This window comes from Papio anubis, chromosome 7 (genome assembly GCF_008728515.1).
Source record: "Papio anubis isolate 15944 chromosome 7, Panubis1.0, whole genome shotgun sequence".
Classification (NCBI taxonomy): Eukaryota; Metazoa; Chordata; class Mammalia; order Primates; family Cercopithecidae; genus Papio; species Papio anubis.
Genome location: NC_044982.1, coordinates 147,422,964 through 147,438,649, shown reverse-complemented (window position 1 = coordinate 147,438,649; position 15,686 = coordinate 147,422,964). Strand labels below are relative to the sequence as shown.

The 15,686-nt window shown below is 38.2% G+C and overlaps 1 protein-coding gene across 3 annotated transcripts in view; it reads right to left on the bottom strand.

Moving 5' to 3' along the window:
- Positions 1 to 2,387: 2,387 nt before the first annotated feature.
- Positions 2,388 to 15,686, bottom strand: part of FSIP1 (fibrous sheath interacting protein 1) — a 188,360-nt gene continuing 175,061 nt past the window's right edge. For all 3 annotated transcript variants that reach the window (XM_021940414.2, XM_017960512.3, XM_003900754.5), the window contains one exon: positions 2,388 to 2,745. In XM_021940414.2, the coding sequence (XP_021796106.2) occupies positions 2,699 to 2,745 (47 nt within the window). In that variant the 3' untranslated portion in view covers positions 2,388 to 2,698. The remainder of the gene's footprint in view (positions 2,746 to 15,686) is intronic.

Sequence of the window (15,686 nt, the reverse complement as noted above, 5' to 3'; positions counted from 1 at the left end):
GGTCTGGCTTTGAGGTCTGTTAAACACTAGAAAGGACTGGCTGGGTGAGAGAAAATCTTCCTTGTTGATTTTTCACTCTCCTTCTATAAATATTCATCTTTCTGAGTAGCAATGATCACATATAAATGGAAACTGCCAAATCATTTTATAGTACCAAGGTGAAGAAGCAAGAACTAGAAAGTATTGATAATTGCTGTGGAGTTAGGAAAACTGATATAAAGGAAATAATTCTTTGAAATGGCAAAGAATTAAATAGCATCATTCATTCTCAGACGAGTTCAACGTGTGAAGTGCTAGGAGATCATTCTAATTCATTCTTGGACAGTGAAGCAAAACTGATTGAAAATACCAAAATAAGACAGAAAATGCGACTGGAAAGAGGAGCTTTTCTTTCAGGCATGTTCCAGCTGCACCCTAGGGCTGACCTTCAAATAATCAGGTTGTACTGAAATAAAGGACTTGTTAAAAATTAAAATTATGTCATTAAGATGATAGCTTTTTTCCTCCTCCAACAGTTTATTGTCATGTGTTGTGGGAGAGCTAACTTGAAGAGCAATAAACTCTAGGTCTTATAGGAATGTACAATAAAGGTGGTGCCAGTAGTTTTTTTTCTAAAGAGTCACATGTAGAAAAGCCTCCAATTTCATTCCTTAAATTAATTAGCCCTCTCTGTCTTCTATAATTTTCTTCTTTTTATTTTTGACACAAAGTCTCGCTCTGTCACCCAGGCTGGAGTGCAGTGGCACAATCTCAGCTCACTGCAACCTCTGCCTCCCAGATTCAAGCAATTCTCCTGCCTCAGCCTGCCAAGCAGCTAGGACGACGGGCACGCACCACCATACCCGGCTAATTTTGAATTTTTAGTAGAGATGGGGTTTCACCTTGTTCTGGTCAAACACTAAGCCCTAAAGGGAAATCCAAAATAAAAACATTTATTTTTAATAAGAACACTTTCTATCTAAATCAGGGTGACTTTAAAAAAAAAAAAAATCCAGAAGCTTCGTGTTGAATTATATTACAGATTTAGTTACCAGTCCTTGTTAGAGTTACTTCCGTTGACATGCTATGGAATGGTCTCACTTCTTTTATGGCAGAATTCATTACTTAAAACACTCTATTTTCTTCTCCCTTACCTATATAACAGAAAGGCTCACTATGTCCCAAATATCATCGGCAGAAGCAAACTATGAAGTCATAAGCCCTTTGCAGTGCAAGTCTAGAAATAATTTTACTCTGTGTTTCTTTCTCTCTCCCCCTTCCCTCCCTTTCTTCCTCCCTTCCCTCCACTCCCCTCCCTCCCTCCTCTCTCTGGTCTCTCTCTCTCTCTCTCTCTCTCTCTCTCTCTCTCTCTCTCTCTCTCTCGCTCTCGCTCTCTCTCTCTCTCATACATACAAACATCAAATACCAGAAAAGCATAGATTTAGAAAGCTGAACTCCTCTGAAAGGCTGACGGACAGCACTGGCCCCTCTCTGTCCCACAACAAATTCTCACCCATATCACTTTTGCCCTCTGATTCTTCCCACCCAAACCCTAAAACACAGAGTGCACCTCATTTCATTCCTTTGAGAATCTAAAATCATGACTTTTAACTTACACTTCCATCCCACAGCAAAACTCTTGGCATCAAGATAAGTTGTATGTAGCACACTGACATCAGCATGAACAATTGCTATTTTAAATGAACAAATAGTAAACTGAAATAGTGTCTGGAAAAAGAAACTGCCTATCAATACCTCTGAAAATAGCAGCTATAGAATTCCTCATTTTAAAAAGTCAAGGAACTTCCATATAAGCAATCATTAATGTTATTCACTATCAGTGGATGAACATGTGCCAGCAAAAATAATGTTATGTATACATTACTCCACATTTTATTAAAGGCAGCACAATAGCCTGCTCATTTTATTGATTCAGAAATAAACTGGACTTCCAATTCTAATGCCAACTCATCTTATGGAATGTCAACATAACACTTTCTCCTGAGTCTAAGTTACTGACTTGTAACTAAACTATCTTTCTTAAAATAGTACTGCAGACTTTCTTTTAAGTAGCTCATTTTTATCTGATGCAATCTAAAAGGCCCAAACTCTGAAAGAAAATAAGAAACTACTGTTGACTATTATTAACAAAGTAATATATCAAATAATTCAGTCAAACTCCTACTTAAGAAACGTGTCATCACCAATAAGATAGTAAAGGCTCTTCTGACATTGCTTTGTTGCGGCAAATTCATTTCATCTTATGGCAGGTTGTATCAATTTCACAGGCATGACACAGGTGGGAAGAAGGAAAAGCATGGCCACAGCAAAAATTCCCAGTGACCACCATGATCTGTCTGAATCCCAGTAGAGGCGAAACATACAAAATTGAATACAGGACAATCACAGCACTTCAACAAGTTTTACCCTGACAAGTATACATTAAAATGTCAGTTTTTATAATGAATCCTCACATTGTAAGATTGCAAAAATTTATAAACAATGGTCCCAGAAATTTTAATGAGCAAAAACCCTTGAACAATTACACTCCAAGTCTCGAAAGTGTCAAGGAAATATAATCCACAAAGAGTGACTCCAAATGTCAAAATCAGTAAAGAATAGTCTCTACAATGCATTCATTGAATTCAAATAATTCAATCAAAAATGTAATTTAACTTAATTACCAACTTTCTTAAAAGCACACCCAGCAAGTCCTTGATTAGGGTTCTTTACATTCTTCTGCTGCATCTTTAGTCTCCTGCTCATCTGCACATAAAAACAATAACCACAGTTATCAGAGATTCACAAATGTATGCATAATTAAGAAAAATAACTCAGCCTGTAAAATATTAAATCCTTTTACACATGAGGCAATATCACACTCTCATTTAATCGTTATTGAATAGTCACCACAAGCTGCAGAGAGTTTACAAGAAAAATAGAAAGATCAGGGCGCCTACTCTCATTGAGCTTACAGCTCGGGGAGAACACTACAGGTTTCGGAGCTAAAATGACTATGGATGTGGAGACACACACAGAGGTTAATATTTCGCTTTCTACTAAGTTTCTGGGAAGTAGAGTGAGACCAAAAGTAAACGTTATATGCAGAATAGATAAGAACTGATCGCCTTTCATTTCTTAAAGTGAGAAAAAAAGAATTGTGACATTAACAGAAACGGAATGGAAATATTTTTCTACCCTTGGTGAGAAGGTTATCAGAAAATGCAGAATTGACAATAGAACTAAATTTTTAAAAGACAAAAAAGAAACAGGAGAAACTAGAAACTTCATGCACGACTGGTAGGAATGGAAAACGGTGCAGCAGCTTTAAAAACAGTCTGGTAGTTCCTGAGAAGGTTACCAGAGACCTGGCAATTCCACTTCTAGGTATATGTCCAAGAGAAATGAAAGCATACATCCACACAAAAACTTGTACACAAGTGTTCACATCAACATTGGATGTAATAGCCAAAAAGTGGAAACAACCCAAATGTCCATCAGATGATGAATGGATAAGAAAATGTGATATATCCATATAATTGAGACTTATTCAACAATGGAAAAGAGTGGAGTATGGATACATGCTACAACATGGATGAATCTTGAAGACATTATGCTAAGTGTAAGAAGCCTGTCACAAAAGGCCATATACCATATGACTCCATTTATATGAAATGTTCAGACTACGCAAATTCACAGAAAGACTGGCGATTGCCTAGGGCTGGGGTTGGGGAAAAATGGGAAGTGATTACTAATACCTACAATGTTGCATTATGGGGGGTGAAAAAAATATAAAATTGATAGTGGTGATGGAGGTACAACTCTGTAAATATACTACAAACCATTGAATTGTACACTTTTAATTGGATGAATTGTAGGAAGCTGGTGAACAGTGGCTCCCAAAAACCCACATCCTCATCCCTGTAACTTGTGAAAGGGGTCTTTCTAGATGCAATTAAATTAAGCATCTTGAGATAAGAAGATCATCCTGGATTCTCTGGGTGGGCCCTATATTCAATAAGAAGTGTTGTTATACAAAAAAGACAGAGGGAGATTAACACACACAGATGGAGGGAGGCAATGTGAAGAGGGAGGCAGAGACTGGAGTGACGTGGCCACGAAGCCAGGAATGCCCATAGCCAGGAGAAGCTGGAAGAAGCACGTAAGTGTTCTAGCGTTCTCTCCTAGGACCTCCAGGTGGTGTGTGGCCTTGGTGACACTTTGATTTCAAAATTCCGGCCTCCCAAACTGTGACAGAATACATTTCTGTCGTGGTAATTTGTTGTGACAACCATAGGAAACTAATACAAATACATAAATTATATCTCAATAAAGCTGTTATTAAAAGAAGACTCAACCTTGTAATTAAGGGCAGATGACTTACAGTTTCATAGCAAAGTGATAAATGTAGTGATACTGTCAACACAAGGAGAAATATTAAACAGCCGAGGTAGAGGGAGATGGGATGAATGAAAAGTAGATCACAATATCTCATAATAATTCCACACCTTCGTAAGTGCTATTCTCACTATGCAGTATTCTCCTTTTTGCACACCCAGCATATAACCACTCATCCTTGGAGGCTCAGCTTAAACGCCACTCCCATCCCTCTGTAGTGTTGTCTATGTACTTTGTTCTAAAGCTCTTACTATGCTTGTCCCACCCTACTGTAATTATCTGTTTTAAGCATCTTTAGGCACTTAAAATTTTTCATCAATAGACCTAGACTGAATAATAAAATTTTCCATCAATAGACCTAGAACAATGGTCCTCAATTGGGGGAAATTCTGCCCCCAAAGAACTTTTTTTGCAATTTCTGGGGAGATTTTTGTTTGTCATAACTGCAGAGGTCACTACTGACATCAAGTGAGTAAAAGCCAGGGATTCCATTAAATACCCTACAGTGCACCAGACAGCCCTTCAAATGTCCAGCTAAAAGTGCTAACAGTGCTGAGGCTGAAAAACTCTTGGAACTTAGAAAAGCATCTAATACACAGTAGAAACTCATGAAGTGTTTGTTGGGTAGATCGATGAATGAATGAATGGTAGATGGATGAAGAATGAATATCATGGGGCCCTGGGGTTTTAAAGCATGGCTGCCCATCAGAATCACCCAGACCCTGTTCTCAGAAACTGACTTAAACGACCGCTGCCAGAACCCACCTCTAGAAATTGATTTAACTAATCTGGGATGGAACCGAGGTGCTAATCTGTTTTAAATCTCACCAGGTGGTCCTAACATGCAGCCAGAGGTAAGAGGCAGCGCCAGCTAAGGAACAGACTCAGTATAGCTTAAATGACAGACCGGCTCCCGGCAGATGCAAGTAGAGAGACTGGACAATCAAAAGTATGCAAAGCACAGATAGTTCCATACTGGCTATATGTGTCTCCAAATAAAATACTAATGAGGAAAGAGTAGAGAACTCAAAGGAGGGCCCCAGGGCAAGCTTGCTCTAAGAGGAAGGTTGTCCAAAAGAATGACAATATGGATGGTTGGAGAGATCATGAGACAATGTGGATACAGCAGTATCTTCATTAAAAAGAAATTTAAGAAGAAAAAAGCAGAGATTCAGCAGACGGGAAAGAAGATACTTTCTGTACATTATTTTCACCGCCACCATCTATTTTTGATCATCCTAAAGTAGAAGTAAGTAGTAAACCATTTAGTCCAGAGCTTCTCACTCTTTAACATGCACACAAATCACCTGCTGGGGTATCTTAAAATTCAGGCTCTGCTTCAGTAGGTCTGCAGTGGGCCTGGGACTCTACTTTTCTTTTTGTTGTTGTTGCCCAGGCTGGAGTGCAATGGCATGATCTCAGTTCACTGCAACCTCCACCTCCCAAGTTCAAGCGATTCTCCTGCCTCAGCCTCCCGAGTAGCTGGGATTATAGGCATGCGCCACCACACTCGGCTAATTTTGTATTTTTAGTAGAGACGGGGTTTCTTCATGTTGGTCAGGCTGGTCTCGAACTCCCGGCCTCTGGTGATCTGCCCGTTTGGGCCTCCCAAAGTGCTGGGATAACAGGCGTGAGCCACAGTGCCTGGCTGAGACTCTACATTTCTAACAAGCTTCCAGCTGATGCTGACACCACTAGTCCATAGATCTAGTTTACAGTCACAATAGCGGATCTTCAGTAACTTTTTACTTTACCCAATCTGAATGAAGCGACAGAATCAAAAGTTTCCAATAATTGATAAAGTGATAAGGACATTACAATTAAATATCAAAACTCTCAAGCATGCCTTTGTTCATTTCATACTGCTAAACAAAATGATAAAGAAAATGATCAATAGCAAATATTTATATGAAAAGTCTACCTTAAGAAGAATTAAAAAAAATTAGTTGAAAGTAAATTGAAAATGTAAATTAATCAAATATAAACTTACTATACAGTAAGGTTTTATATTAAAAAATGCATTAACACTAGAAATTTCTAATACGGCATCTCTGATATCTTGGCCAAATAAACTCCTGAAGAGGGTTGGTTTGACCACACAAAGGGAGGTTAAGTCACTAAGGGCATTGAAGAAGCAATGTGTAGCCTTGGAAAAGTAATTTAAGAAATAATAACTATTAGGTTTGAAGGCACACCCTGTTTGAGACAATCGGAAAACTATTAAGGCAATGATGAGTTAAGGACTTCCCTAAGAGCTATCCAAAGTATTTTTAATGGAAAAAAAATCAGCTAATAGGGTCACTGTTTCTAGAATCTCACTGCTCTCCTGCAAACCAGTAAGACTACATTATAATGAAGAAAATTTTCTGAAACGATCTAGTTCCCTTGAAACTGTTCAGGTGGTATGACTAAGGACATACACCAACACATACCCCCTTCAAACCACTGCAACACCCTTACCAAAAGTCAATCCGCCGGCAACCAGGCCTCATCTAGCAAGTTACAACCAATAGGCAAAATTGCAACCTCAAATATATTCAGATTATATAGTTGTCATTATTAGTAAAACTTTTTTTTTAATCTGAGGATCCCAATAAGATAACATAATTAGCTATCTTTCATCTAAACTGGAATCTATAGTTCTCAAGTGTTCACAGTACAATCCTGTCACTAGCATTAATTTAGCAGCCTGGACATTCCAACCCAGGAACTCTGATTTCAGCAAGTCTGGATAGGTCCTTGGACACAGCTAGAAAACAAACAAGCAGAAAACTCCCCAGATGATCTTGATCCTCACTGTGGTTAGGAATAATGCTCTGTGGTTTGTAACAGTGCTTCTCAAACTTTATAGCCGGGAAGTCTCACCAGGGATCTTATTAAAATGAAAATTCTCATGCCTCAGGTTGTGGGTGGGCCCTTAGGGGCCCTGCATTTCTAACAAGCTTCCAGTGGTGGTCGGGCTGCACTACAAGCAGAGGAGACTTACAACATGGAATGGAAACTCAGTGTCTCCAAAGGACCAAGCCCATGAAGTAGAGAGGGCTGGGTGGGGGCTGTGTCCTCTTGGAGAATACACATGCCTTCTAAGGGGAGCATCTGCTACTCAGCTCCCATGGGTGGTGGTAGAACTTGCTGATTTGTCAGAAATGTCAGAGATCCAGGCTTTTATGGAAAAATCTCATGACAATGTTAAATGCCATGTAAGCCAACCAAGTCCAGTCACAGAGCTAATGATTTTATGTGAATGTTCTCATTTGATCCTCATTACAACCCTCCAGGGTATTAAGCCATCTTATATTATAGATAAGGAAATCAAGGTGTAGAGCAGAGAGAGAGAAATTAAGTAACCTGCCTAAGATCTCCATCTAGCAGCAGAGCAAGGATTCAAACCCAGGTCTTCCCTACCCAGAACCACTGTTCCTAACCACTAGGCCACACCCCACTGGTGGGTGGTAGGCCACCCTCCCTCTGCTAATCTAGGTTCTAGCTTGGGATTCTGCTACTTACTTGGACTCCCTTAGTTTGGTCCTTTGAGTAACTAATTTGCTCTTTGGTTTTATGTTCACAGTTTCAATTTAGAGTGACCAACCATTCCAGTTTGCTAGAGACTGAGGATTTCCTGGGACATGGAACATTAAATGGTAAAACCATGACACTTCTGAGCAATCCAAGACAGCTGGTCACTCCAGTTTTCATTCAGAGGTATTATTTAAAAAAAGAAAACAAAACTTATATGACTCTTACTGCATTTACTATAGACTTTTAAACTGACACATAATTGTACATATCTATACAGTACACAGTGATATTTTAATACATACAATGTCTAGGGGTCAAATCAGGTAAATTGCATACCCATCATCTCATTTATCATTTCTTTGTGTTAAGAACATTCAAAATCCTCTCTTCTAGCTGATATCTGAAAATACATATTATTGTTGACTACAGTCACCATATAGTGCTATAGAATATTAGAACTTATTATTTCTCCTATATAGCTGTAATTTTGTATCCTTTAACCAGTAACTCCCTATCCCTTCCTCCCTGCTAACTTCTAGAATTTTTCAAGAATACTGTTCACTCAACAGGTCCTATGAGAAATTCCACTTTGTTTTTCTTAAATAATTAGTGCAGTTCTGTCCCTGTTTTTTACTGCACAACTGATTTTGTGTCGCTTTTTGCCCTATTTTACTATGTTTGTTATTTGCTAATACCATGTTCATCTTTATTTTATGAATTTCTGTTAATAATTAGCTCAAATGCTCAGTAGCAAGGGAGAATACTATACAAGCACCAATGGCTTTTGCTTTGATTACCTAGAAAGCAACTCAGTACAAGATAATTTGATTAAATACCACACTAACCCACAGACCTGATGCTTTTTGCTTCGGAAGTGCCAGTATATTCAGGATTGTCTCTGAGGTTAAGTGTGACCTGAGAACACTTACTCCCCACTCTCCTCATGCTCCCGTAAGGAGGAACTTGCATGGGAAGCATCCTGGCCTCACTTCACACTCTCCACACTGTCTGCAGAAAGCTAAGTTTGGGGGATGAAATGGCATGCTCAGCTCAGCTCCTGCCTCCTCAGGAGTCAGCACCCAACTCCCACCTGACCCTGCTCCCCAGAGCTCCATGCTTTGCTCTTCCATCCCATTGGTTTCACATGGACAGGTTTCCACAGATGACACCTGAGGTTTTCCATCTCTGATCTCTGCCAGTGACTGGTTGGGTACGTTTATTTTAAAGGCATAGCATTAGAAGCCTGTCTGGCTGCCCACCTGGATCATGATAATCCTCTACATTTCATCAGCAATAAAGCAAACCTCCTTGATCGCCATTTGTCAGAATCTCTCTCTCTCTCTCTCTGGTTCTGACCCGAGTGCAGAAGAGAAGAGTACTATTTATTGATCCCCTAAAACCCCAGTAACTAGTGAGTACAATGCTGAATTTACTGAAGCTTGTATTCAGAAATTCAAATAATAATGGTTACCATGAAGCTTAAAGCACAAATACTGATAATGTGTTTCACACTGAAAACTTTTAATACAACTGATAAGCAAATCCTTATTTTTCAATACCACCATTTAAATTGGTCTTCAAGGTCACTGAGATTGGTTCTCGTTTTGAAGCCTTATCTGACTCTGCCTTTTAGAAGCAGAATTGAAATAGCTGGAACAGACCTCAGCACATCAAGGAAAAGACAACTACATATCAGTAATACTTGCTATTGAAAGAGAAAACAATAAATGGCTTTACTTATTTTCTTCCTCTCTGCTTCCAGAAATCTAATCAGAATCACACTGTTGTGTATCTATTTGCCGAGGAGGTAGAACAGAAATGTAACACCCGAACACGCAGCAACTCCTCATTAGTTACCTCTTCAAAGGGCTTTTTGTCAAGAAAACTGACACCAGCATTCAGTTTTGATGCACACTTTTGTAGACAGCACATAATGTACAATTTAGTATTTTAGAAAAAAATTGATCAGCAAGTTATTTTAATAATTATAAATAATGAGGTTAGTAAAACTCCAACTTCAGATATTCTAACATGCTCAAAGTAATAATGTAGGATCTATTCCTTAGAGCTTATTATGTAATAAACAGAAAGTAAAATATGGTTCACATATTCACACCTATGACATCTTAATCCTCCATACTCATAGGGTTAATTGTTATAATTGCATATTAAGATTATCTGGTATAATCAGAGCCATGTTCTATGTCTCCATAGCTTCTTTCCATTAAGTCACATTAAGTTCCAATTCATTGCATCTTGTCATGCTCTACCCAGTGACAGGTATGCATCAGTGTGACTCATGTTCACATAAAAAGAAAGTCATATTTTAGCAAATTACTGTTCTAAACCCCCCTACATATGGACTCCATGGGAATGAGATCCCATACACAAGAAACCATTGCATTCCATTTAGTAAGTTTGATTACAGAAGTCAGAGGAGATTCAGATACTTTCTCTCTAATAAAAACCCTTTACCTGAAAAGAAGGACAATATACTGCAATTTCAGAGTAGAACAAAGTTTTCATAGTTCATTTATTAAATGAAGATCTTTGGTGTGGAGAAAGCAAGCCACACCCATCTAACTGAATTGCATTTGTAAGTGAACTCTGCTGCTAGATAAAAACATTATAGCTGGAAGTTCCAGTCAGCAAGATGGCACAATGGGAGTTGCTCAGCTCCCACACCCCCAACAAAAATGCAACCAACAACTAACTATTTACAGACAAGAATATCTTCATTAATACTCCCGAACTCCTTGAACTTGAAAGGCTGGGACACCCCCTTGGACCACATAACTGCAAAAAAGCCTCATTCAAGGGGTAAGTGGAATAGAGGAATGGTTTCACTTTAATCACATCGCCACTCCCCCCAAAGCCTGCCACATCTCAAGCTAGCACAGTACCACACACAGAGGACTCCCCTGGGCCCACAGTTTCTACAGTGGGAAAAGAGAGTTAGAGGCAAACATTCAGCTTCCCCAACACTCTGGAACACTGAGCAGGAAGCCCACTCATTATTATCTCCCAGGAAACACGGGCAGTGCAGGCAGGGCTAGACCACCTAGGATCAGCCAGAAATAAAGAACAAAAGTGAGACTCACAGAAGCAAGCACATGGATCTTGGCAGTGGCTCTGCATTCTAGCCAATGGAGGCACTCCACCAGAGAAACTAGCCAACAGCATTAGCATTATCCTGCAGGAAGTACAGTCAACTGATCTGCCAGGCTTCATTCCCTAGCCAGCTTCCCCACCTAGCTCTGGTGCTCCTTAAGCCTTCCCCAGGCCAGGCAGCAAGGGCAGGTCAGTGATTACCTAAGGAGGGTAGCAACTCGCCCCACCCAACCCCAGCAGCCAACTAGCCTAACCCTACCAAGCCTTCATGTTCTGCTTAAGGCTTCCCAGGCTGGGAGGCAAGTGCAGGCCAATGAATGAATATCTGTGGAGGAAATTACCTGGCCTCACCCAACCCCAGCAGCTGCATGGTGACCCCACAAAAACTCAGTGCTTTGCTTAAGCACTGAGTGCTTAAGTGCCATGCATTTCTCTAGATCATAGCCTGGCCCATCCTGAATGGCTGAGCAGAACCACAGAAACCTCGCCCAGTCTCTGAGCCCAGCACACAGCCCTGCCCAGCTATAGATTAAAAACAGCAGTACTTCCCAGCCAGGGAAAACAACATGCAACCCTGTGCAATCAGAGGCTATCACAGAGCCCAGTTAGTAGCTCCACCTAACTGTGGAGTCCAGCTAGTGATCTGTCTTATCAGACCACAGAGCACAGCCAGAAGTTCCACTCAACCTCAAAGCACAGGCAGCAGGCTGGCCCAACAGCAACCAACAGCAAGGTCTACCTGTCTGGGGTTGCTACCAGCCAGCCCATCCATAATCAAATGCTAAACTAACTAGTGAAGCTCTACCACTGTGAAAGAAAACCTTCAAGGCCAAAAAAGGTGGCCATTTCTTCAAATGTGTAGACATCAAGGTTTAGAAAGAATCAGGGAAATGTGACACAACAAAAAGAAACTAATAAAGCTCCAATAATGGACCCTGAAGAAAATGGAGATCTATGAAAAAAGAATGAAGAAAGCCTACATAAATTATGGGACACCATCAAGAGAACTAACTTTCTTCTAATATAATTCTAAGAAAGATATGATGAAGAAAAAGGCCCAGAAAATATATTTAAGAAAATATGGCTGAAAGTTTCCAAAATTTGTAGAAATATGACAACATTCAGGTATAGAAAGCTCAGAGATCTCCAATTAAATTCAAGCCAAAGATGGGTGCACCAAGACAAATTATAATCAAACTACTGAAAAACAAAGATGGCTGGGCACAGTGGTTCACACCTGTAATCCCAGCACTTTGGGAGGCTGAGGCAAGCAGATCACGAGGTCAGGAGTTCAAGACCAGCCTGGCCAATATGCTGAAACCCCATCTCTACTAAAAATACAAAAATTTGCTGTCATGGTGGCGCACACCTGTAGTCTCAGCTACCCAGGAGGCTGAGGCAGGAGAATCGCTTGAACCCAAGAGGCTGCAGTGAACCGAGATCATGCCACTGCACTCCAGTCTGGGTGACAAAACAAGACTCTGCCTCAAAATTAAATTAAATTAAATTAAAATAACAAAACAAAGACAAAAAATCCTGAAAGTGGTAAGAGATCAGAAATGTATCACATTCAAGGGAGTCCCAAAACAGCAATCAGTAGATTTCTCAGCAGAATCCCTGCAAGCCATAAAAGAGTGGGATAATATAGTCAAAGTGCAGAAGGAAAACAAAACTGGCAACCAAGAATATGTCACTCAGCAAAGCTATTCCTCAGAAATAAGGGATAAATAAAAACTTTCCCAGACAAAAACTAAGGAAGTTTATCACCACTAGGCCTGCCTTACAGGAAATGCTAAAGGGAGCTAAAGTGAAATAAAAGGCTCCTAATTGATACATAAAACTTATAAAAGCAAAAAGCACTAAATGGTATAAGTAAGACATAGTCATATTCAGAATAATACTGTAAGGATGATATGTAAAGGAATTTTCTCTATATTATGAGAGTTAAAAAACAAAACTATTAAAAACAAATGCAGCTATAATAAATTGTTAAAGGAATCCAAATTACAAAAAGATGTAAAATTTGGGGGGAGGAAGTTAAAGTATTGAGATTTTATATGCAATAAAAGTTAAGTTGTTATCACCTTAAAACAGCCTGTTATAATAATATTTTTTGGTCTTTTTTTTTATTATTATTATTTTTTAAAGAGATGGAGTCTTGCTATATTGCCCAGACAGGACTCAAACTCCTGGGCCAAAGTGATTCTCCCACTTCACGCTTCCAAGTAGATGGGGCTACAGGTACGTACAACCATGCCCAGCCAGTACAAGATGTTTTATGTAAACCTGATGGTAAACACAAACAAAAACCTATAATAGTTGCACAAAAAATAAAAGGAAAAGATTCAAAGCATACCACCACAGAAAATTATCAAACCACAAAGGAAAGTAGCAAGAGAGGAAGAAAAAACATATCTACAAAACAAACAGAAACAAATTACAAAATGGCAGTAGCAAGTCCTTACCTATCAGCAATTACCTTGAATGTAAATGGATTAAAGTCGCCAGTCAAAACACATAGGGTGGCTGAATGAGTTTTAAAAAAATAAAATAAAAGGCCAACTATATGCTATCTATGAGAGACTCACTTTACTAGTAAGGAAATACATAGACAAAGTGAAGGGATAGAAAAGTTATTCCATGCAAATGGAAACCAAAAGAGAGCAAGGGTAGCTATACTTATATCAGACAAAATAGACTTTAAGTCAAAAGCTACACAAAGAGACAAAGAAGGTCACTATATAATGATAAAGGGGTCATTTCATTAAGAGGACATAATTGTAAACATATACACATCCAACATTGGAACACCTAAATATAAAAAGCAATTGTTACATGATCTGAGAGATAGACTGCAATAGTATATGAGTAGAGGACCTCAATACCCGACTTTCAATGATGAACAGATCATCTAGATAGAAAATCAACAAGAAAACATTGAACTTGAATTATACTTTAAATCAAATGAACCTCACAGTCATATACAAAACTTCACATCCTACAGCAAGAAAATACACATTCCTCTCAAGCACACATGGGACATTCTCCAGGATTGGCCACAAAACAAGTCTTAACAAATTTAAGAGGATTTTAATCATATCAAGTATTTTTTCTGATCACAATGGCATAAAACTAGAAATCAATAACAAGAAATCTTGGAAAATTCACAAATATGTGGAAATTAAACAATATGCTCCTAAACAAACAATAGGTCAGAGGGGAAAAAAAGGATATCAAACTATATTTTGAGACAAACAAAAATGGAAACACAACATATCAAAATTAATGGGATGCTGACAAAAGCAGTTCTAAGTGGGAAATACATAACAATAAATGCCTATTATCAAAAAAGAAAAAATCTCAAATAAACAATCTAATGTTAAACCTCAAAAAACTAGAAAAAGAACCAACTAAGTCCAAAGTTAGCAGAAGAAAGAAAATAACAAATATTAGAGCCAAAACAAATGAAATAGAGACTAGAAACAATAGAAAAAAAATCAACAAAACTAAGAGTTCGCTTTTTGAAAAGATAAACAAAATTGACAAACCCTTAGCTAGACTAACTAGGAAAAGAAAGAGAGAAAACTCAAATAAATAAAATCCTCTGAACTCATCATATCATCATGTAATGGGAAGATAATCATTATGACCATACTTTTGTCTCATGATAGTTTTAGCTTATACAAAAAGTATTAATATAAATGACCAAAAATAAAGAAATGCTTAAATTATGATACATCAATAGGATACATTTGCAGCCATTATAATGAATGATTTAGAAGAATATTTAGTAACAAAATGTTCAAAATATAAAAGAAAAAATAGAAGAATATACTGTAAGAAGAATATGAAGACAATTTAAAATATACAACTAGAAAAAAGATGAACGTTAATATTAGCAGTGAATAGGTCTGGACAATGATTTTATCTTCTACACTTTTCTGTATGTTTCAAATATCCCTCAACAAATTTACATTTGTTGTGCTATTAGAAAGCAATAACAACTACTTTTTAAAGTCTTAAAGCTAAAAACTTCTGCTTATTTAAAACAAAACAAAAATGAAATGAAAGAGGAGACATTACAACTGATAGCAAATAAATACAAAGGGTAATTAGAAACTACTATGTAAAATTATATGCCAACATATAATAACCTAGATATTATATTGGATAACCTAGAAGTGAACAGATTCCTAGACACATATATCCTATCAAGACTGAATCATAAAGAAGTAGAAAATCTGAACAGACCACTAATGAGCAAGGAGGTTGACTCAGTAATAAAAAGCCTCCTATCAAAAAAAGGCCCAGGGCCAGATGGCTTCACTACTGAATTCTACGAAACATTTGAAGAAGAACTAATACCAGTGCTTCTCAAACTCTTCCAAAAAATTGAAGTGGAAGAAAGCCTTCTGAACTCATTTTACAAGGCCAGCATTACCCTAATACCAAAGCCAGACAAGAATACTACAAGAAAAATAAAAAAATTATGCCCAATATCCCTGATAAACACAGATGTGGAAATCCTCAACAAAATACTAGCAAATCGAATTCAAAAGCAATTAAAAGAATCACTCACATGATCAAGTGGGCTTTATCCCTAGTATGCAAGGATGGTTCAACATATGCAAATTAATAAGTGGGATATACCACATTAATAAAATGAATAAAAACCATAT